This window comes from Pelodiscus sinensis, chromosome 27 (assembly GCF_052426305.1).
Source record: "Pelodiscus sinensis isolate ZL-2025 chromosome 27, ASM5242630v1, whole genome shotgun sequence".
NCBI classification, from domain to species: domain Eukaryota; kingdom Metazoa; phylum Chordata; order Testudines; family Trionychidae; genus Pelodiscus; species Pelodiscus sinensis.
Window position 1 is genome coordinate 12,269,510 of NC_143078.1, and position 23,320 is coordinate 12,292,829.

The 23,320-nt window shown below is 54.5% G+C and overlaps 2 protein-coding genes across 2 annotated transcripts in view; one reads left to right on the forward strand and one right to left on the reverse strand.

The window, feature by feature from the left end:
- The window catches only part of PACSIN1 (protein kinase C and casein kinase substrate in neurons 1), a 74,133-nt gene extending 70,168 nt beyond the window's left edge, over window positions 1–3,965 (forward strand). Inside the window, exon 10 of the mRNA XM_075909910.2 lies at window positions 3,506–3,965. Coding sequence (XP_075766025.2) covers window positions 3,506–3,597 — 92 coding nt within the window. The 3' untranslated portion in view covers window positions 3,598–3,965. The remainder of the gene's footprint in view (window positions 1–3,505) is intronic.
- Window positions 1–20,619, reverse strand: part of SPDEF (SAM pointed domain containing ETS transcription factor) — a 28,956-nt gene extending 8,337 nt beyond the window's left edge. The window contains exons 1-2 of the mRNA XM_006115640.5: window positions 20,228–20,619; window positions 780–1,271 (exon numbers count right to left, since the gene is read on the reverse strand). Of these exons, the coding sequence (XP_006115702.3) occupies window positions 780–1,245 (466 nt within the window). The 5' untranslated portion in view covers window positions 1,246–1,271; window positions 20,228–20,619. The remainder of the gene's footprint in view (window positions 1–779; window positions 1,272–20,227) is intronic.
- Window positions 20,620–23,320: the final 2,701 nt, after the last annotated feature.

The window sequence follows — 23,320 nt, forward strand, 5'->3', positions numbered from 1 at the left end:
ACCAAGCTACGTTTCAGGGGTTGCTCTGGCCTTAGACTCTTCCACCCCCAGCTCCCACCTCTTTGAAAACTCTAGGCACTGCTGGGATCCAGATGTGCCAGATGCCGCGCTGTGGGGGCCCCTCACGCACGCCCCCTCATGGTATCACAACCCCGCAGAACGCTTTCACTGTTTCCCTTTTCTCTCCCATACAAGGGCCTGCAAGGACAGAGCCAGTCTGCCCAGCTGGCTTTGTTTGAGCAAGTGTCCTGACAGCGAAGCCCACAGAGGCCAGTGTGTGTGTGTGTGTGGGGGAGGTTTCCTTTGACATCTGCAGCCCCTGGAAATGGGACTCCGTCCTGCCCTGGAGGAATGCCCATGAGGGGCATGGCGTGGCCTCCATGGCCCAGTCAGTGTTTGGCCTCTCTGCTGAGAGAGCCGACCAGGGGACAATTAGGACCTGACTCAAAGCTCCCTGAAACAACAGGAAAACTGCCTCAGCCTTCCAGGGGCTCTGGTTCAGCTGTCAGTGCCCTGGGGCTACCTGCCTACACAGCCCGCCCTGGGGAGCTCTGGTAACTGTGGAGGGCCAGGAATTCTGCAGCCACCCCATGGACATCCCAGAACAGAGCCCCCAGCCCCTTTCCCCTGCTGCTGAGCCAAACCCAAACCAGGCAGCGAGGGGTGACAAGCGCCCCCGCCCGGTCGGGAGTTCTCAGGGCCCCTGCTCTCCCCACGACAAGGCACTGAGCTCCCCCCGCCCCGCCGAGCAAAGGGGAGAGAGAGAAGGGAGCACCCACCTGCCGCAATGTTGAGGAGCTTGCACGCTGTCTCGATGTCCTTGAGCACCTCGCCCACCACCATGCTCTGCACCTGCTCCAGCGAGTGCTCCTCCAAGTGGAGGCCGTCCTGGTAGTCCATGTCGGGGCTGAGCCCCAGGCCCTGGCTGTCGATGATGGGGCACTGCTCCGGCTCTTTCTGCCCTTCACCCCTGCCAGCTTGGCCGCTGCCCTGAGGCACCTCCCCCAGGCCCTTGGGCACCCAGCTGGTGTCCTCCGAGTAGAACATGTCGACGTAGTGGAGGTAGAAAGCGGGCAGGTTCTGCTCGGGCGTGGCAGGGGGGCTGGGGCTGTCCAGGGAGCTCCAGCTCTGGGTATCGAGGTCTTGTGCAGCAGGGGGCTTCTCCAGGCTGGTCAGCAGCAGGGCGTCCTGTGGGACGATCCGGCCGAGAGGCAGAGCGCTCAGCCCCTGGCCTGCGCTGCCCATCACTCTGCCCGGGTGCGTCTCCAAGTCTGCCAAGGGTTGGAGAGAGAAACAAACCCACAAGCCCCCGTCAGAGCGGGCTGGGGGTTGAGCATCATTCCTGTCTTTCTGCCCAGTGGACAGGCACAATGGGGGAAAGCTAAGCCTGTTAGCGGGAAAGAAGCCTCCAAAGAGCCACTCGACGCCCGAAGAGACCCCCAGATGAAAACAGGTTAAATAGCTATTTGTGGGCCCGGGTGACTGCTTTGCTTCTGGGTCATTGGGCAGTCGGGGGGTTGAGAGGAGGGAAAAGCCGATCAGCCTGGAACGATCCGAGACCCAAACGTGAGGGAGTCACCCCTGAGCAGAGTGGTAGCAAGGAACAGGGTCTGGGAGAAATAAGCCCCCTCCTTGTCGAGCGCATAGGGGGGGGGTTGCCGAAGCCAGTTGTGACGATGAAGCCATCAGCCTCAGGAGGAGGAGGGGGGGGGGGACATACACAAAGCCAGAGACAGGGCGTGGGAGTCAGGTTTCTGCGCCCCCTTCCTTGGGCGGGGAGTGCCTCTCTGCCAGGCACCCAGCACTAGTGCTCACAGCCGAGCCCCATCACTGCGAGGGGAGGCGCTGCTCGGGGCAGGGGCCGACAGAGGCGGGCCTCTCTGGTTGGACTCCGCAACATTCCCCCTCCATGCATCTCCGCCAAGCGGGGCCTCCGAGCGCCGATCAGTTACGATCACAGAGAAAAAGTCCAACCGAGTGGGGCAAGGACCGCCTGTTTGCTCGGCGTTTGTACAGCGCCTGGCGCGCTGGCGTCCCGGGCCAGGACTGGGAGTCAAGGGCACCACAATCATACAAACCAATAACAACCATGAATGAGCCGAGTGCCACCAAAGGAGCAGCCCTTTAAAAGGGCTTCACGTCAGCAGGGCACATCTGCATTGAGCCAGGAAGCCTTTCCAGCGGCGCTGGACTCCACATTGGTTCTCTCTCGACTTGGCGGTGCCTCAAACCCCATCAAGTCCCTAGCAGGGCTGCTGGGTAAATTCAAGGCACTGCGAGGGATTCAGAGTGCAGGCTTACTGGAAAGTCTTTTCGCACAGGGCCAGATTTACCAAGGGGTTTAGGTACCTAACCATGCAACTAGGCACCTTGGGAGATTCCTAAAAAAGCTGGTGAGGCACAGAAATCTCATTGACGTCACTGGGAATTAGCCACATCAGCTGCTTAGATGCTTTTCACTAGGGGCTCGTCTACACTGCAGAGAAGATCCAGCCTCTGGAAGTCCATCATCTAGCACTGGATTGAGCAGCTCAAGTGTAGACCCGGAAGTTGAACGCTGCAGGCAGCCCCCGCCGGCACCTGCTGCTCCTCATTCTGCGAGGAGTAAGGGAAGCCGGAGGGAGCGCGTGCTCCTATCGGCCTCCCACGGCGTGGACGCTGCGGCGGCTCCGCTTAAGGGGAGCCTACCTCAGCTACACATTTTGCATAGCTGGATGGTGTATCTTAAGCCAGCCTGCCTCGGTGCCTTGCTGCTTCCTTCTGTGCCTAAACCTCTTTGCAAACCTGGTCCCTACTGTAGACCAGGACAGAGAGCCATGTCCTAAAGGACACTGTGGGGATTCTCTAACAAGATCTAGGCCCAGGCGTAGCCGCTACTCTTGCGCCCCAGGGCAGCTCACGCTATTACACCCCCACCTCCATGAGCTCTCCAGTCATTAGCTCTCCAAAACCCACTGAGACCCGTGCTAGTTCGGCTCCGATCTGCATGAGTCACTGGTATCTGTGACGTCCCAGACCCTACAGGGATGAGCCTGGTATAAAAACCCTAAAAAGAGTGGCTGGCGATTAGACTGAGCCCCAGCTCAGGGCACCTCGCTGCTGTGTCATTTCCATAGGGAACCCCCCTGGTTTTAGTATCCCTGTTTCCCAAGGATGGAAATGAAGCACTTAAAAGAAAAAAAAAAAACAGGGAGAGTAATTAACAATTTGCCAAGGGTCAGGCTGGCTTCTCCATCGCCCCGACCACATTTAAATTAAGATGAGCTGTTTTACTATCAGATCTCTGGGAATTCGGCCCGGGCGATCTAGAAGATCAAACGAGATGATCACGTCGGTCCCCGCTGGCCGGCCTTGGAAACTATCAATCAATTGACAGGGCGCACGGCAGCGGATGGCTCCTAGCCACGAACCCCTCCAATCCCTATTGGCATGAACTCTTTCTCTGGTTCTTTTCTTCCCAGAGCACATGTTTAAAAGCCCATTTCCATCTGTCTCCTCGACACAGGGAGCCCTGGACTCTGCAGAGAAGAGGATGACCCTGCTGAATTTCCATGGCAACCTTGGGTAATGTCGCCATCGAAAGAAAAAGCCCGATAGCTCCCCGAGAGGACTCCTGAGGCTTTAAAGAAAAGAGCCCTCTGAAATGAGCGTGCCAGTAAAAGGGCAGCACCAGGGGCAATTGGGAAGCTGTTTGCATGGCCCGTGCCTTTCTTTGTATGGGGATTTTCCAGAAAACCAAACCCCACCAAATGATTCCACGCTCTTTTTCTCCCAATATAGCAACCCCGTGCTAGTGAAGGTTGCTGCAATAACAAAGCAGTGTACACAGCAAGGCATCTCCTACAAAACACAGTGCACACGGATCACAGACTGTAAGCTCTTTGGGGGCAGGGGCCATCTGTGTTTGTACAGCACCTAGCGCACAGGGGCCATTACTTTTGTTCCTGTAATACAAATAATGAGCAATGATAGCAGCACACACAAGTGACTCTACACAAAATAACCAGCATGTGTCAGCGTAGGCCGTGACTCAAAAGAAACATTACAAAACCAAATAGGTCCATGCAGCACACACAAGTGATCTTGCATTAAACAAACCAACATATGATGGAGGACGGGAAACATTGGTAGGTGACCGGATTTGAGTGGGATGTTTCCCAGTGGGTATGATAAAAAAAAGCAGCAGCAGCAGGAAAATAATAGGAATGAAGAGCCTTCATTGAGTTCTTGAAACCCAAGGGAGCGGATGATGAAACAGCAAATCCCTTGAGTTTATCAAGCCCTTCTCGCCACATAAAGTACCCTTTGTGTAGCAGAGATGTTATTTACCGAAGTGTTCTGTACTGTGCGTTACTATCTTTGTACTTTTTTTAATGTGCCAAGAAAATTTCATTTCCATTCTACTGAGTCTTGAAGGTTGGTTCCAGCAAATCGTCTGGTCCCATGTCCCATGTTTGCTCCTTGCAGCCAGGGGTGCTTGGTAAATAAGAGATAATGAAATGTCATTAACAGCCGCAAGCTAGGTTTCCATTAACCACAGATTTGCCAGTGGAAGGGATGGGGGTAAGGAAAGGAGGAGGCATCCGGAAGATTTACATTGTTACCGTTAAACTCAGCCTTCAAACAAAACCAGGAACGAAGTCTACAACGATTTTAACAGCAGCAACGCTTAACATTCCCCCGGGGCGTTGCATCGCCACTGTGCTTCACAAAGGTTTCCCAATTATCCCTGGGAAAGAAGTTTTACCATCCTTGGGCCAGGGCCTGCATTACTGCAAATCATCATATCTCCACTGAAGTCAAGTCCTGGCCCTTTGCAGTGAATATAGGGAAACTGAGTCATGTGCAGGTTAAAAGACTTGCCAAAGGTCACGCAAACTCAGTGGCCGAGCTGGGGTTAGACGGACCTGGCTCCAATTCCTATGCACAGACCACTGTCTCATCCCACTGCTCCTGTTTGGCATCAGAATCCCAAAAGGCCAACATTTCACAAGGGCCTTTTGTGGCACAAATCTCAGGTTTTGAAAATGAACCACATTGCGAGCGAGGGAGGAATTCTACCGCTCTCGCTGGATTTTCCAAAGCCTCGGCACTCAAGGGGCCTGCAGGGCTCATCTGAAAAAAATCTAAATGCTTCTGTGCTTTTATTCAAAGAAAAAAAAAGAGAGAGAACATATACGCAGGAAACCCTACAATAACAAGTCAGCGTGCGGATCCTACGGTATGCAACAAATCCCAGCTACTGTGCGCAACCCTAGCCCTCATGAACAACTGTACAACAACCAGCACAGTGCTCAAGGATGACTGCCAGAAAATCTCGTTGCCATTCTCTACCATAGTAACTACTTCTGCGCCCGCGACTGACTATACAAAGAAAGCTTCTCCTCCTGCACATACCGTGTATACACAGGCAGGTTTGTGGGGAGCTCAGGCATTACAGTCATAGAAGTCAGCAGTGTTCCCTGTAAGCTGAGCACGTGGGCGGCCACCCAGGAGAAATTCAAATGCCACCCAGCTGATTCGCAGAGTGCCCACTGTCAGCAGCAAGTGTGTCTACTGGTGGTGCACATCCACACATGCCTCGGTACACCTAACAAAATGTATTCCGCACATGGAAAAAATTAGAGGGAACATTGGAGGCTAGGATAAGTCCCTAGAACGTATAGATAAATATCCTCCCACATTTACACAACATGATCATATACTCACACGGATTTCCCAGCTTGAATCAACCACACTGGCTCATGGACAGCAATGGAGAACATAAGAACATAAAAACAGCCAGACTGGGTCAGATCAAATGTCCACCTATCTCCAGTGTCTTGTCTTCTGAGAGCGGCAAGTGCCAGGTGTCCCAGAGGTAACAAACAGGTAACCACCAAGCAATCCCTCCCCTGTCATCCATTCCCAGCTTCTGACAATCAGAGGCTAGGGACAACATCTCTACCCAGCTGGCTAATAGCCATTGATGGACCTAACCTCCATGAATCTATCTAGCTCTTTTCTGAACCCTGTGAAAGTCCTGGTCTTCACAACATCCTCTGGCGAGGAGTTCCACAGGTTGACTGTGCGCTGAGTGAAGAAACACTTCCTTTTGTTTGTTTTAAACTTGCTACCTATTCATTTCATTTGGTGACCTCAAGCTCTCGGAGTTATGCTGATTTACACCTGGTGGGAAGGAGCACAGAAATAGCAGGCTGCCCGTCAGTGGGGAATTTGGCTCAGATAGGAGACTTTTAGAAACATGTCCCAGTGCCCCTGCAGCAAGCGTGGCCCGTCCGATCAGGTGCCCGATAGGAAGATCCTCTGAAGAGGGGTTCTACCCTCGCTGCTGCCCAGCAAACATTGCATTGTCGCCCATGTTCCAGAGGCCGGAACTGGGAAGACCTTAGCTGGGGGGAGGGGGGGAGGACATCTCCCAAGAGGCAGCATGTTTCCCTGAGAGACGCTGCGCGCTTCCAAACCTCTGGTTTATTTGCTCTGGATTAGTTTAAGACTTGAGGGGATCAGCCTTAAATCCAGCCCCATGCTGCTCCCGGCACAAAGGAAAGCTGGTAACAGCTTGCGAGGCCCTCGCCCTGAGAAAGCCCTTTGCAAACCCGAGAGGGTGAGGCGATCCCTGGGAGCAGGGCTAGGCCCCACCTTCCCCACAAGCAGCGGGCTCAGTAAATAAAAGAGCGTGCACGGTTATGTGCCTGCACTGTGGAGCAATGGCAGACCAGACCCCCTGCCCCAGCCTGTTTGTCTCATGGGACCTTCCCCTGCAGCGCTGCCCTCCTCTCCCTCATTCCAGCCTTCTCTGCCCAAGTCCCCTCCCAGCAAAACAGCGTCTGGTGCCTGCAGCAACGCGCCTTCATGCACAGTGGCTGTGCCAGGCATGGGCTGCAATGGGACAGAGTTTGTCCTTCCAGTCACCGTCTGCCGTTCTCTCCCCTCCGGAGATATCAAGCATTTGCAGTTGTAGCCGTTCAGCCAGATCTCCGTTTGAGCCCACAATATTACCTGCAAGCATGGCGGATGGGCGAACCTACGGCCAGGGGAGGCAACCCCCCAACCCCACCTCTCGCACCCAAGGCCCCACCCCCTTCAGGAGCCAAGCCCTCGCTACCACAGGGGCAGGTCTTGAGCCCCCTGTGAGCCTCCACAGTCCAGAGCATGGGGAGGGTGGGCAGCCACGCGAAAGAAGGGGGCAGAGTGTGGGCAGGGCCACATTTGGGGCCTGCCTCTTATACCCGCCGCCCATGCCCCTAAGTTTCAGGGCTAGATCTCCAGCTGCCATCCACAGGGGTAGCTCCACTGAAGTCAATGGAGCAACACCAATTGATACTAGCAGAGGATCTGGCTGCCTGATCTCCACCACAGCGCTCTCCAGGGAAGGAGGTAGGGGAACACTCGGAGGGACACCTACCTCTGTGTCTGCACGGGAGGTGGGGTGAGCCCTGTTCTCCAAACCATTACCAAGTCCCTGACACATCTCTGATGCAAGAGCCACTGGAGAAACGCACTAGTCACGGTGTTCAAGCCAGCAGCCACACATCAAACAGATGGACTGGGGCAAAGCCAGCACAGCTGGTGCCAAACGGAGGCCCACGGGCCCACGGGTCGTTGCCAAGTTTGGGGACAGAGCACAAAGAAAGAAGGTGAAACCTCTAACTAATCAGGCCTGCCCTTTCTTTCCACCCCACCCCACCTCACCACCACCCATCATCGGCTGGGAAAGTTTAGGACGGAGCACCTGGGAAACAGACTCTGGCCAGGAGCAGAACCTCTGGGCTGTGGGAGAGAAAAGACTGAGTAATCATCTGACAAAATGTGCTGTACTCCAAGGGTGGGGACCTTTGTTTGATTTTCTCTGGCTTTGGCACAAGGAGGCTGCTGCTGAGGCCTTTATGGGTTAGGTGGGGACGTATTTACTCTGAGAAGCTGCGTCGAGCAAGAGAGAGACTGACGGAGACAACAGCAGAAGGAGGGATCCCACTGCAGGCAACGCGCAGCTTTCCCCTGGCGCGTCCGTTCCCGAACGGCATCGTCAAGGCGCAGCCCTGCTTCCAAAGCCAGGCTGTCACACGGGGGCTGGGCTGGTGCATCAGGTCCCCTCCATCAGCCGGGACGTACTGATCCGAGGGAGGAGAAGCCCTTGAATTTCTTTGCGTGTCAATGAGTTAGAAACCAGCTATTGCACAATGGGGCCAATGCAAGTGCCCTCTATAAAGCTGGGAATGGGTGACAGGGCATGAGTCACCTGATGATTCCTTGCTCTGTTCACTCCCTCTGGGGCACCTGGGCAGACAGGACACTGGGCTAGATGGACCTTTGCTCCAACCCAGTCTGGCTGGTCTTATGTTCTAGCCTGTTTTCCTTTGCATTTATTTCCTCTTTTCTCCTCCCTCACTTGCATTATCCCTTTCTCCTGGCCCATCTTTAGCCTTGGAGACCTCCACCCCTCTTTACTGCTAGACATTAGCGCTGCAGCTAATATTTTGCCTCCACCCCTGTCATTTCTCCAGGCAGAGCAGCTGCAGAGATAGCATTGGAGCTCAGGCCATAAGCAAACAGTTGTTAATGGCTGAATGGGTGTGGTTCTTTTGGCTTCCGAGTCCTTTCCCCCAGCACCTTGGAGAGAGCTTTAAACCCTACCACCGCCTGCCCCCCGACTGGTGTCAAAGGCAGTTCTGGGATTTGACCTGGGGTTCATGGAGCAAAAGAATGTGCCAGGGAACCCAAAGGCACTTCTAGTTAAATTCCAGGGCAGATTCTAGCAGACTTGGAGAGACCAGAAGCCACCACCCCTCCGCTCCCTATCTGGGCAGCTCGCAGCAAATCCGTTCGCTGCGCTGAAGCAGGTGTCTGGCTGTCACTGCAGAGACCAGGCAAGCCGTGAGGACAGCCCCTCCTGAAACCAGGAACGCATGGCCAGGACTCTGCTGCTGCTGTCCAGAGCCTCACTACCTGTGACACTCCTGCTAGACCAAGGAGAAGCAGCCCGGGCATGGGAGCTGGGCATGGACACAGGCTGGCTCAGCTCAAACGGGGGAGCTGGTCGGTGTGTTTGGGGGCAGAGGGGCTGAGCCCCTCCCCTGCCCAACCGCCCGCCGCTTATGCCTGCGCATGGCATCCGAATGCAGATTGATACCCTGCTGTGTGGGGCAGTAATTTGTCAGCTAGACAAGCCCTGCAGTAACAAATGGGTCCCAGGGCTCAGTGCGTCGGGCAGCTGTAATAAAAATGTAAAACAAGTGTCAGCTGGGATCATTCCTGTGACCAAATGGTTCCAGCACGTTAATTACAGAGGTCACCATGCCCCAGTCAGAGAGTACCGGTATGTAGCACTCACACATTTCTCTGTTTTAACTCTCTCTGGTCTATTTCCTTTGACTCTTCTTTTTCCGGTATGGTCCCTACTTTAGTCCCTCTCTCTCGGTCACATGGCTGGGGGGAGAGCGAGGCTATCACTGATCCAAGCAGGAAAGGAAACAATGAAGGAATTAACTCTTACAGTCTTTAAAAACAAGCACCTGTCACCAAGCTATAAGAATCCCCCCAGGCCTGAAGGTTTCGAAGTGTGAGCTGCTGCCCTGACAGTTTTGGGTTTTCTTTCTCTCGGGAAGCACGTGAGAACCTGTCACACGCTATCGGAAGGGTAGGCATAGCCCTGGTTGCACTTAAGGACCCTGCTGACACCCCCAAATGGTTCCCCTGCCTCCTCGTGGGTTTCTCGATTATCTGCAGAGTTATGTCCCACCTCAGCTGTTTGCAGACTCTACAAGAGCAAGGGGTGTCACTGTAAGAAAAAAGTCCTTGTAAAAATGGTCTCAGCATCTCCACACCAATTGGCCTCCGTCTACAAGAAGGAAGGTGCTAAGCCAGATCTCCAGCTCGTGTACACCAGCATTGGCAGACATTGCACGCGGGTATGAAGGGTCTGCAAAGCCCCTTGCCTTCATTGGGGCCTCAATTAACTCTGACGTTGGAACTTTGCAACCCGGGCTGGCGAAGATGCATGAGGAGCGGACTCCAGTTTGCACAGTCTTCGCTCTGTCAGCGAGGCAGGAGAATAATAAAGTAGGTTTGTCACGAAAGTGATCGACGCTGCTGGTAAATACACACCAAGAGCTGGTCTGAGGGGAAAGGAGGGGCCTTCTTTCCCCACAGTCAGACAAACAGAATCACACCTCCCAGTGGGAAATAGATTTTAAATGCTGTTAAAAGAAACTCCTGCAAGCTGTGGATAATTGTGAGGACATCAGCTTTGCTATCAGGCGAGTTTCCGGCTGTACATTCATTCTCCTATGACACTCCCATTAACTCTAATGCAAAATATTCCTATGAGTCGAAAAAAAGATCCCAGGTAAGCACTGCATGCAGCTGGAAACATGTTCCTCCATTTTTGTCAAGCCACTGGAGGGGGGAGGGAGGGCAAAAATCAGTAGAGCCTTCTTGCAACAAAAAGCATCTCTCTTCCCATCGGGCCTGCCCACCCCTGTCTAACCCACCCTCTATCCCACCTGAGGGAGCTGCAGGTCTCTGCCAGCAGAGAAAAGTTGCAGCAAAACAGAGAGAGGTTCCCGCTTCTCCTTGACTCCTCTGGGAGCTCTGCCTGAATAAGGACTTGGGGATGGGGTAAGGCCTTTCACCCCTCAAAAGGAGCTCACCGGGTAAAAGCATGAAGGGATCGTTGGCTAGAGAGCGCATCAGTGGTGAGATTCACCCATGGAGGAGCGGGATGGTCCTACACAGGAGCCGATGCCAGGGCCTAGCACCGTGCAAAACGCTTGCCAAGAAAAAGAGCCAAAGCAGGTAAAACTCATCCAGCTTGGAGGATAAAAACACGAGACTCGCTCCCGCGGCTCAGAGCTTTGTGAAGGCCGTTGGGCCTGCCGAGAGAACCCAGGTGTAGCTCCCTACTAAGCAACCCCCCCTAGAGGAGACGATACAACTGCTGGCATGCAGGCCTGTCAACGGGGGAAGGGGCAGGGGGAGCAACAATTTAAAGGGGCCCAGAGCCCCCAGCTGCCACGCAGCATCAGCCCTTTAAATTGTCCCTGATCTGGGCAGCGTCGAGGGCTGGCTGCTCCTTCCGCCCCTGCTGGCATGTCCTGCGCCCACGGGGATGCTAAGCAGAGCCACACAAACACAGTTGCTTTGAAGAAGGGCCCCAGCTAATGGGATTTGTGGGGCTCTGTGCTGCAATCTTAAACTGGTGCCCCCTTACGGACAGAAGCCCGGAAGAGAGGGGGAGGGATGACTTTTGTAGAGATGTAGTTTTATAATCGTCAGCAACACACGACCGAAATAGTTTTAAAGCCAATTGTAAGCGAAGGGCTTGTGAGCGGATCGTAAGTTCAGAAGCTGACAGGACAGACCTGGAACGAGGAACCCGGTGGCGCCTTACAGACTAGCAATTTGATTATGGCATAAACTTCCCTGCGTTGCAACTCAGGGCTGCCTCTGAAACCTCTCCGTACAGACCTGGGGCTGGCAAAGGCCTGTTAAATGGCTTCATGGCCACTGGACGGGCTCGTTCCCAGCTTCAGTGTCCTGCTAATAGGAAGAGGTGGGTGGGTGGACATTAAGACCCACTGTCACCCCAAATATTTGGGTGCCCTATGAAGCTGTGCATTCTACGTATAGGTCAGGATAGCCCTGGGAAAGAGGCAGGGCCGGGCTGAGGGGGCAACAACTCCCACTCACAAACACACCGTGCCCCATGTGCAAGGCATACCCCACCCTCCCACAGGCCCTGCCCGGCCCTGCCCCACTCCTTCCTCAAGCCCCGCCCCTGCTCAGCTCCCAAGCAATGCGATCTGGGAGATTACGGGGGCCTGGTACGGCCCTAACTCCCCTCCGCTCACCAGGCGAGCAGCGGGAGCCAGAGCGGCCCAGCAGCCTGCTCTGCCCCACCTCCCTACCCTCCGGGCAGGCCCAGCCCTAGGGCAAGGTGAGCCAGGTGCTTGCCTTGGGCCCCGCGCCGCAGGTGAGAGCTGTTGGGTGCGCAGTGAGGCAGGTGGCTAATTCAGCCTCAGTCGAAACTCCTCGGGCACCAAAACTGCCTGATTCCCGCCAAGGGATGCTTGGATCTCGAGCAGCGGTGATTGGCCCCGGCTGCTCCCGTGCTGCCCAATGGGAGCCCAGGCCCGGAGATAAAGCCCTGCCGGAGCTTGCCCTCCACACACTTCCTCCTGTCCACTTCTGCATCATGGGGCGCTCTGCCTGCTGCTCCTGCCGCTCGCTGCCTTGCCTAGGTGAGCGTGGCCGGGCTGGGCTGGCTCCCGTGGCCCAGGTGAGCGTGGCCGGGCTGGGCTGGCTGCCGTGGCCCAGGTGAGCGTGGCCGGGCTGGGATGGCTGCCGTGGCCCAGGTGAGCGTGGCCGGGCTGGGCTGGCTGCCGTGGCCCAGGTGAGCGTGGCCGGGCTGGGCTGGCTGCCGTGGCCCAGGTGAGCGTGGCCGGGCTGGGCTGGCTGCCGTGGCCCAGGTGAGCGTGGCCGGGCTGGCTCCTGTGGCCCTAACAAAGCTGATCCAGCCCCCGCAGCAGGCTGGAGGGTGGGGGACGGTTCCTTCCCCAGCTCCACACCCTGGAGCTCCACCTGCACCGTGGCAACCCGCAGCCGGGCCCTGCTGGCAGCTGTTGGAAGGCAGGACACTGGACTGGATGGTCTTTTGGGCTGACCCAGTCTGGCCGTTCTTACGTTCAACTCCATGCAGAACGTCAGTACACGGAAAGCCCAGGTTTTTGTCTCTCGTGGAGGTGGTGTGACCAAGTGGACGGAGCACGAGTCTGGGACTCAGGAGAACAGGTTACTGCTCACCACTCAGCCACTTGGGCTTCCGTTTCTCCATCTGCGAAGGGGGGAGAACGGCACAGACGTCTCTTGCTTTGAGAGCTCGGCCTGGCATTATTTGTATTATGATGATCCTCCTTGATAAGTCAGCGAGATCTTTGCTATTGACTTCAGTGGAGTTGGGATCAAGTCCATGGAAAGCAAAGAACAAACCTCCCTTAAACAATGAGCTCATTAATTAAAATCAAATCCGCAGCGAAACAGGTTGGGTTAGGGCAAGCTCAGAAAGCTCTCCCGACGATTGGCAACGGCTTGCGAACAGGCAGAAGCAGTAGAAGCAGGGGACCTGGAGGCTGGGGGGGATTGTAGGACAGCTCGACAATCTTGGGGGGTTCCCAAAACTTATTTCCGTTTCCCGAGGCTCTGTCTCGCCTTCACTGAAGTTGGCGCCCAGCCAACAACAGCCCAGAAATCTGGGAGCGGCCCAAAGCCAGGGCCTAGCTCTGTGTCTCTGGGCTACCAGGAGCAAGAAGGTCTGGATGTCTCAGACGAGACAAGAGGAGAGGCCTTTGAGAGAGGGCCCTGTGGAGAAGAACCTGACACCTTTTAGCAGTCCGTGGAGGACTACGGGAGCCAAAGTGGTATAACTCTAACCCTGCGGGCTCTTTCCAGCAGCCATAAATGCTTTTGGAGGAGGAATATGTGTTCCAGCGTCGGGCAAACCAAAGGGGATAAAATAAGATTGACCTTTGACCAAACTACATTTCTCTCCCCCTCCCTCAGTTCTCCCATCCCTATGCTGGCTCTGTGCTTTGGGCTTCAATCAGGAACATAAGCTGAACCCCTGAAAAATCATGGGAAGACTGTCCCCCCCCCCCATTTTCAGCCTCCCAAGAGGGGAAATCTCCAGAAATCCCACAAAAAGGGCCCTTGCTTCCTGTTTCCAGCTAGGACCAGCCTTAGGATTTATACAGGGTCCTACACAGTACTAGTAAACTGGTGCTCATATGCAGCTGAGATGGGAGGTGGGGGAACGATTTTTTAGAGATGTGATTTTCTAACTTTCAGCCACACACGAATGAAATGGTTTTAAAGCACATTTTAAACCAAGGTCCTGTCGACTAGCACAGTGAATTGAGAAACTGACGGTACAGCCCTGGGCTGTGTCTACACTGGGCCACTTATTCCGGAAAATCAGCCGCTTTTCCGGAATAAGCTGCGAGCTGTCTACACTGGCCCTTGAATTTCCGGAAAAGCAACGATGCTCTACTGTACAAAATCAGCCGCTATTCCGGAAAAACTATTCTGCTCCCGCTCGGGCATAAGTCCTTATTCCGGAACACTGTTCCGGAAAAGGGCCAGTGTAGACAGCCCAGTAGTCTTTTCCGGAAAAGCGCGTCTACATTGGCCACAGACGCTTTTCCAGAAAAAGGGCTTTTCCGGAAAAGCAGCCTGCCAATGTAGATGCTCCTTTTCCGGAAAAACTGAAAACAGAATACTATTCCGTTTTAAGCCGTTCCGGAAATTCATGCCAGTGTAGACACAGCCCCAGGGTTTGCAAATGCCTGTTAAATGGCTTCATGACTGCGTGGCTGGCCCTTTGCCAGGTTCAGTGTCCTGCTAATCGCGCCGGCCACGGTTGTCACTTGGAAGTTAACTAAGTCCTTTCTGAAGGAAGCAGAGCCACAGAACAGGGATGGGAATAGGCAGGCAGATGGACGTTAAGACTCGGGGTGTCCCAAATGTTCAGGTGCCCTACGCAGCTGCATATTCTGTGTATGGGTCCAGCCCAATTGAGCAGATGCAACGAGTTCAGAGCAGTTTTGGATTAAAACATCTAAACGTAATGGGTGCTCTTTGCTACCACTCTGAAGTCTCCCCAGGAGAGGAGAGGGCTAACAGGCTGCTATTACAGAAGCTTTTTGTTTCTTTTTAAAGTAGGATGAGCCTTTGGAAAGGAATTCAAACACATTACGAAGGCTAAAAACAATATTTAACAATTGGTGGCACCTTTCATGTATGCAGCTCAAAGCCAGTGGGGCCAACAGCCACTGCGGGCCCCAAGGCAAGGTGTGTGTGGGGGGGAAGAGGGCTCGGCTCCATGACCGCAGAAGGGGCGAGACCTTGGGCAGAAGGGGCAGAGCAGCTGCCCGCAGTGCGTCCGGGACCACAACGTGTCCCTCTCCAGCCCTCAGAGCCGTACGGAGCAGCACTCCAGCAGCAATTCAAAGGGGCCCAGCGCTCAGGCCATGGCCAGAATCCCAGGCCCCTTTGAATTGCTGGGCCCCAGGGAAACTGCCCCCGATGCCCCTCCTGGGTTGGCAGGCCTGCTCAAAGCACTTGGCAAAAGTGGTGAGGCCCATTTTGCAAAAAGGGGAAACTGAGGCACAGCACATTTCCATGACTCGTCCACAGTCACACACAAAGCAAATGCCTCTGTCAAGAAGCCAGGCGCCTTGATTCTCAGTCGGATGGTTTAAGCAGAAGACAACACTGCCTCCCCTTAAAACACCCCTCAACGGTACATGAAAAAAAAAAATCACTAGCTCCTTTTCACACCGTGCCCAAAGGAAGCTGGACAACGTTACCAGCTCTGATTGCATGGAGCTCCCTCCTCCCTTCCCTGCTCGGGTGGCTCAGCTCTGGATCGCACTCTCAGAGGTTAAAGGGAGTTGGAGCAACAAGGAGCAGGAGGCAGGTAACTGTATAAATACAGAGGCTGCCTCAAGGCACCAGGCTCCAGAGTACAAGAGCCGAACTGCTTTGCATAGTAAGATTGCGGGTGATGGGGCAGCCGGGGCTTTCTCTCCTGTTGCCAAGTGCCTGGAAAGGGCCACATGACCCTGGCCATGTGTTTCCCCTGTACGCAGAGGCTCACGGTGCAACGTATGACCCCGTTGCAGTAGGGAGCAAGGAAGTAGCCCTGCCAGCAGGGGGATCCCAAGCCCCATTATCCAGCCGATCCCCCCCACAACCTGTTCCCCCCGGGTAGGAGAAAGGCAGGGCCGGGATTCCATAGCCAGCTCTCTGCCGCCTCCAGGAAGCACTAAGAGGGAGTGGTCCTGGCACATGAGACCGCCCACCTCCCTGCACCTGGGGAGGCCAGCAGCTCTTGGCACCCTCTCTGGTGCACTCTCTGGCAAGGCTTTCTTCTCCCTTAGCCCTGGGGCCAACCAATGCAGCTTGCAGTGCCTACAACCTGCCCAGTCTCAGCCAGCTTGCTGGGCACGGGGTGTTGGGGGCAAGCCTTGGAGGCATAGCAAGTAACAGCTGCATCCACCTGGCCCGAGGGTGCAGAACATCACTCTCTAGTGGCTGGGCTGATAGCGAGCCCGTCGCTAACCCCCCACTCAGACGGGACCCGCTGCGGCTCAGGGCTGTGCGGAGGGAGCTGGGTTGTAGCCCCAGCGCCCCAAGAATGGGTGCGCCCCGTGGGGCTGTAAGGGGCCATGAGGGCTACTCTTCTCCCTCCTGAAGTGGGGGGGACGTAGGCCATGCCCATGGAGTGGAGCATCTGACAGGAGGGCAGAGGGAGCATAGGGTTGCAACAGGCCTGACTTATAAGGGATGTCCCTTATTTAAATAAAAAATTGCAGGCCCTTTACTGAACCCGGCCAGGAGGCCTTTCCCCCACTGCAGGGCTGCCCGAGCTGAGTCCAGGCCACTCCCCTGGCTGCACTGCGGGATCACAGGCCCCCAGAACTGATTTAGAACGTGACCGGGAGGCAGCTTGTGTCGTGACCCAGCGCACAGGGCCGCAATGCCACTCCCATTTGGCCCAGTCCCCCCCCCACCAGGCACCACCCATTACATAGGCCATTGCCACATTGCCCCATTCTGTGGTCTGCAAAGATCCCAGCAATCCCCTACCTCGGGGTGGATTTGCCTTGGTAAAAGCAGCCCCTGAGGGTGGCGTCACAGCTGTAGCAAGCCCACGGGCTGAGCTGCTTGGCTCTGCCTGAGTCTCCCACCCTTTCCATCCCTGGCTGGCCCCAGCTGGTCAGAGAAGCGCGTCTAACCTGGTAAGAGTGATGCAAGGCCTCTGGGCCCAGCAAGGCAGGGCAGCTAAGGATCAAGAGAGGCAGAAGCTTGTGCGAAACTTGCCTGCAGAGCTTGGCCTGGAAGGATTTGCATACAGGCGCCCCAAGTCTCCACGCCCCTTGTGCAAGTTCTCCCCGTGCTCACTTCCCAAAGCTCCCCTGGAAAGCTATCCCTCCTTGCTCCCCAGGCCTCCCAAACCCCTCAGCTGGAGTTCTCCAGCCACCCACGTGGCTGGCTCAGCTGCCCTCTCTACAGCAGCCTTAGCTCTTCAGAACTTCAGCATCAACCGCAGCCGTGGCTCTCCCAGCCTCAGGCCGGGTGAGGACAGCTTCCACACTGGTCCACAAGGCGCAGGGTCCTTGGGTACCTCACCCATCACCCCCCGGCTACGTCTGTGAAACGCACTGCTTGGCTCCACAGGTTTGATTCAGCTGCTCGGCTTGGCTGCAATATCTCCTCCAAGGCTGGGTTTGTTTGGAACTGGAGGCTTGTCCCTGCTCTATAGCTTCCCCCAGGTACACAGCTCCTGCCCGCCACCTGGGATGAGAACACCCCCCATCTCTCACCCTCATAAACCCTCTCTTCCAAACAAAGGTGCCAAGTAGGCAAAGCGCCCCGGGGGAGAGAATGTTATCGAGACCCCTTTACATTGTACCTTCCACTGCCAGGAAAGCTCAGTAAGTCCGGATCACTGTTCCCAAAGGAGTATAATATCCCTGCTTTATCCTCCTGCCCCTCACTGACTGACTGCAAGGCCATCTCTCCGTCTCTTTCCAGTCCCCTTGCGCTGGGCATGTGTCCTCCAGAGCCTGGCCTAGGACAACCCCGAGGAACCATGCGGGTTACTAGGATACCACTGGCCTGACATCCCAAGGAGACAGGGGCTTTAGAAATACAGCAGGTTGCCTCAGGGGCCCTGGCATTGGTCTGAGGACAGCGTCAAGATTGCGAACGGGGCGCACCTGGAAATGAAGGCTGTCAAAGTCCAGCCGTCGGGTATGAAATGATTACCAGCCTGTTTGCTCTGCCAGCCAGACATCTGGAGGCAAGAAGGAAATGGGATGGTTTTATTGGGGGCCATGAGATCAATGATGAAAGTGAATTCTAGGTGTTCCCATAACCAAATAGAGAGACAGGAGAAGGGGCCACAGTGAACCAGCCGCCCAGAAGGCAGCACCCAGCTGAGGTTTTCACAAGTGATTAGTGAGTCCAGGTGTCTCCATCTTGAAAACCCTTGAAAGGGCCCAGGTGTCAGAGGGCTCAGCATGTCTGTAAAATCCTCCGGTCTCTCACACGCCTGGACAAGCTCCCTCTCTTTGGGGCTCTTCGAAGCAGGACGTTGGGCAAAGTTTGGCCTGTGACGTTCAGAGCAGGGACTAGAAGCATTTGGTTTAAGAGCTGTCCCTGGTTCTGGATCCGGGGGGGTTCAGAGCATGCTCACCTGAGGACAAGGGTGTCAGGCACGGAGGTCTGGCTGCACACATGATCAAATTGCATCTCGTGCCCTCAGGCCTGATGGGGTCACCTCCCAGAGAGCACACAACTGACAGGGGTCAGTGGAACACCAGCCATGCACAGTGAGGTTCAGGGGTCCCGCAAACACTTCGGCCTCACAGGCTTGTATGTGACCCAGGCCTGTCCCTGTCACTCAGTTGATCTCCTAGCCATGGGAAGAGCCCAGACGACAGACAAGCAGGTTGGACCAATTTCAGGAGTGGAGAACGGCTGGTGATCTGTTTGTCTTGTCTAGGTGTCCACCACTGCAGGGTGGGCAGAGAGGACGGGACTTTCAGGATAGAGAATCCAGTCTAGTGTCCTCCCATTCTCTCCTGCTCTTAAAAAATGGTCACAGCTGTAGCCCCATGCACCCCAAAAGCTTGGGTGTCAATAGGCTGTATTGATTCCTGCTGCAAACTCCACGGACTGCCAGGCACGGGCCTGTTAATGACGACGGGGAAATCTGTCTGGGTGCTATTGATTTTAGGACTTCGAGAAAAGACTTTTCCTCTCTTTTCTGTCCCTTCACTTCCCCCTGGACCAGCCTTCCTCTTGGGCCATTCTCTTCCTAGCTGACTTCTCTGCAAATTAATACTAGGGTATTAAAAGGAGAGCGCAGACCCACCCCTCCACAACCACCAATACACAGCTCCTCACTGGTTTACCTTCACCCAATGCCGAGACTCTTGGGCGATGGAGCCCCTGTTCGGAGCCGCCTTTGATGTTCACATAGATCTCTGCTGCCTGGGTCAAGCTGCCCTCTCCAGCTGCCATCTCTCCATGCCCGCTGGGAGGTGAACAGCAGAGAGGTGGCGAGCTGCTGGTTTTAATTAAGCACCGACCTGTGCATGTGTCCCAGGGGAGAAGCAGAGCTTGGTGTTCCCCATTAGAATCAGCAGAGCCCCTCTTTATATCAGTGCCTGCCTCCCCCCTGCAAGCTGCTTGCCCTGCGGAGACGCCTGCCCAGGAGAATACTGGTATTGTAAGGGATTTGGCATCAAAGGTGTCATTTGTGTTTCACTAACCGAGCAGAACTACAAAAATCAGACAGAGCCAATTTGCCTTCGGCACTGAAAAATGTGAAGGGCACCCTGAAACATGGCCACTATGTCTAAAAGGGTTAACAGCACCCGCTGTCCTTTTACAAATATGCCCCCAGCCCCTTGCATGCCCATCTTAGCTAATCCAGTCACTGAAACCTAACAATTGTCATTATTTATTTTGCATGGTATCTAACAATAAATTTACCCTTCTATACCACCATCTACCAAGTTCTCCAAAGGCACTAATTTAATCAATTAACTCCTTGCATGCTCTCAGAAGCAAGCGTTTATTGTCTACATTTCATAGCTGGGTAAACTGAGGCACGGATTTTTTAAAAGTCAGTGGTCATCCAGCAATACAGCGAGGTACAGAAACCCCCCCCCCCATCCTTTGCTCAAAGCTCTGGAGGGGGCTACTAAGGGCACTAATGAGAATGAGTTTCCGACTCATTGCTTTTCAGAAGGAGAGGGGTACTACATCCCCATTTGTGCCATTGGGATGTTTTTCCCCCTAAGATTGTAGGAGTCACCTACTGGATCCGTAACTTTTCCTGAGGAGTGGCCAGTCCCAGCTGCTTCGGAGGAAAGTGCAAGAAACCCCAAATTAGGCAGCTATGGGAGAAGCTGCCCCCAGGGGAAATCTCTCAGGTTAACCCCGAGAGAGTTCAAGACAATGAAGGATCTGGAAGAAAAGCCAGGTGACCACATCACAGCATCAGCCAGCTGACCTCAGATGACACAAGACAGGAGACTAGAGAGCCAGGGCTGGAAAAGAGCAGAGATGGAAAAGATCCAGGAGATCGTAGGGTCCAGGATGTACTCCCTACCACCATGGAGGGCAAGTCAGATATAACACTAGTGAGACTTACCCGTCAGGTGTGCAGAGACGTGCAGGATCTCAGCTGCAGCATCGATCCAGGAAGAAGGTTAGAAAAATTCTCCCTCTCCCCTTCAGCGTCTCAGTCAGGCATGGGGAGGGAGGCAGAGAGGTGGAATGGGGGTGCAGGGACTTGGTCTGTGGAGAATGCTGGACGGGGGGGACAAGAGCTCTACCCCTATGGAACTCAGCAGGACACTGTTTGCAGGAGGCCGGCTGTGCGGAGAAGCACCAGCCCTCAGAGACGCGCCACCAGAAGTGACTTCTGGGGGATGGGAGCCGCGAGGAGGCTCGGTGGGAACGAAGTGGTGGGTTGTGGAGAAACACACTCAGCTAAAGGCATCTGTCTCTAGGCACGTAGCAGGCATGCCCAGCCGCTGCGCGCTAGAATGCAAAGTGTTGAGCAAATGCCTCCTTTACCCATTATATCTAATTCCTTCCTTATTTACCTGAACAAACAAGCTGGGTGCTTACCTCAGGAGGTGTTTGAATAGCCCAGCCCAGGGTTAACCCTTTAGGTTACTCAGAGCTGGGTATTGGGACTCAGAGCTGGGCCCATCTAATCTTTAACCCTTTCAGAAGTGCTGCCGGTACCATGCAGCCAGCACTTCCAAGAGGGGAGCCTGGGTCCTGGCAGGGAGCTAAGATGGTTCCTTGCTAGGTTCTCCCAGATTAAGTGGGCAGCTTGGGAGGGAGGCCCTCTCTGTTGTGAGGGTGCTGTGGGGTCACTTCTGCACCGGGGGCATGAACAGCTGGGTGAGATATGAAGCCCCTTCTCCTGGCTCCATTGGAGCCTCCAGCTCCAACACTCTGCTCTTTCTCCTTTGCGCTCTTGGTGCAAAACCATCTCTTCCTGCCCTGCTGGATCCGCTTCCCACAGGGCCACTCCCCTGCCCCTCTCATGAGACTGATCCCTTCTCCGGAACGTAAGCTGCGAGAAACCTACACACGCCCAACAGGTGCCCCAGGGCCGAAGTCGAATGGCAGGAAATTCAGACTTAAGGCTGCCCCAGCTGCTCCGCACCCAATGCAAGCGTGCCCAATGCTACAGAGCCCTGCTCCCAGGTGTGACATGACAGGGCCCAGCGCCGAGAGGTAAGTGGGACTCAGCAATGATACGTCCCTTCCCTCCTTAGTGCTTTACCCACTGAAATGCTGCTCCACCTGGGACAGCCTGTGGCGGCTGATTGACAGGAGAGGCCGGGGGTGAAGAGGAATACTGGGCCTGAGCCTCCTACGCTGGGGCAAGTCAAAAGGAACTTCGGGAGAGCCAGAGGAATCAAGCCAAGTGGCAAGAGGTAGCTCAGGCCCACTGTGTCCAGCTGAAGCCACAAGGAAAAGTTACTTTGACAGGATGTAAGTAGCTGTATTGCAGTTCAGCCCGGACCCCAGAGGCAGGGCTAAGCCATACGACAGATCTCCGGAATGGCATCGGCCCACCTAGTGCACTTACCGGCTGCATCCCACATCCTTCCAACTTTTTCTCAGGGTCATGAGAGCAGAGGTCTTCTCCCGCACAGCCAGGCTTTTAGCTCCCCCTGCTTTCCACGCATGGCTCCATCAGGCTGATGCCAGCCCCATCCCTAGTAAATGGTGAGCCCGTGTGGAGGCTCTGTGAATGATAAGCACTGCAGCATGCACACTGATAGGCTGTTTGTTTACATCCTTGCCCTCCCACGCACACCTCCCCTGGACCCATTCCCAAGATGGACTCCCCTCATGGGCTGGGACATCAAATAAAAGGCGTGCACGGCACACTCCAGGCTAACACGTAGTATTTGCACATGCACGGACACCCAGCAGGCTTGTACACAGAGGCGAGGCTTGCACACATACAAGAGCCGCACAGACATTTACAGCTGCTACACCCAGACAACTGCATGTGTAAACAGGTCGACACATGCGAAAGCACAGGGTACATGTCAAGGGGCATATACAGACAAATCCATACATATGCACAAGCCAGCCCATGAATAACCATACCCAACGCATCCATGCACGTGCAAGGATTCTACACAGCATGTTCATATGCACATGAAGAGATATCTAAAAGGGTGTCATAAGGAGGAGGGAGAAAACTTGTTCATCTTGGCCGCTGAGGAGAGGACAAGAAGCAATGAACTTAAACTGCAGCAAGGGAGGCTTAGGTTGGACATTAGGAAAAAGTTCCTAACTGTCAGGGTAGTCAAACGCTGGAATAAATTGCCCAGGGAGGTTGTGGAATCCCCATCTCTGGAGATTTTTAAGAGTAGGTTAGATAAATGTCTATCAGGGATGGTCTAGACAGTATTTGGTCCTGCTATGGGGGCAGGAGACTGGACTCAATGACCTCTCGAGGTCCCTTCCAGTCCTAGTATTCTATGAATAAGGACACATACAGAGAAGCCCATAGAACAAATTTATAAGCAGATCGGTGCATATGTGAGAACAATGACACACAAATTCTTACCTGTATAAGAACATGCACGTGTGCAGACACAGAGGTTCACATACAAACAAGTGCAAATACTTACACACACACACACACACACACACACACACGTGTGTATGTATAAATACAGACCGCCATCCAGGAAAATAAAAGCAAGCCACAACATCTGTACGCATGTCTACACATGCTGAGCACAGTTCCCATCACACAAATCTGCTGGCATGGGACACAGGGATAGGTCACTTGACTGTGTGACCCGCTCCAGCTTGGAAGGTACCAGGAATGGATATAAAATGCCATGAGGCAAACTCCATCTTGTTTTCAATTCTGCTACTGATCCTAGATGCAGCCTTGCGAGAGACAGAGCCAGGAAGGATTGTCGACCCATCCTGACATAGGATGTACACCAGAGACTTTTAAGCTAGCAGTTTATAACATCTCTGCTGAGAGCCTGCATCAAGAACTTGGTGACTGGTGCATGTAATGTATTCTCCTTAACCTTACTCTCATACTTTTTCTTTCTTTTATTATTAAACCTCTAGCCTATGTCTATGTTCGCGGCTTCCTGCGCAAGAACATCTTGTGCAAGACTCTTGTGCAAGAAAATGTCCACACTGCCATGTGCAAGCTGTGCTTTTGCGCAAGAGCGCCCAT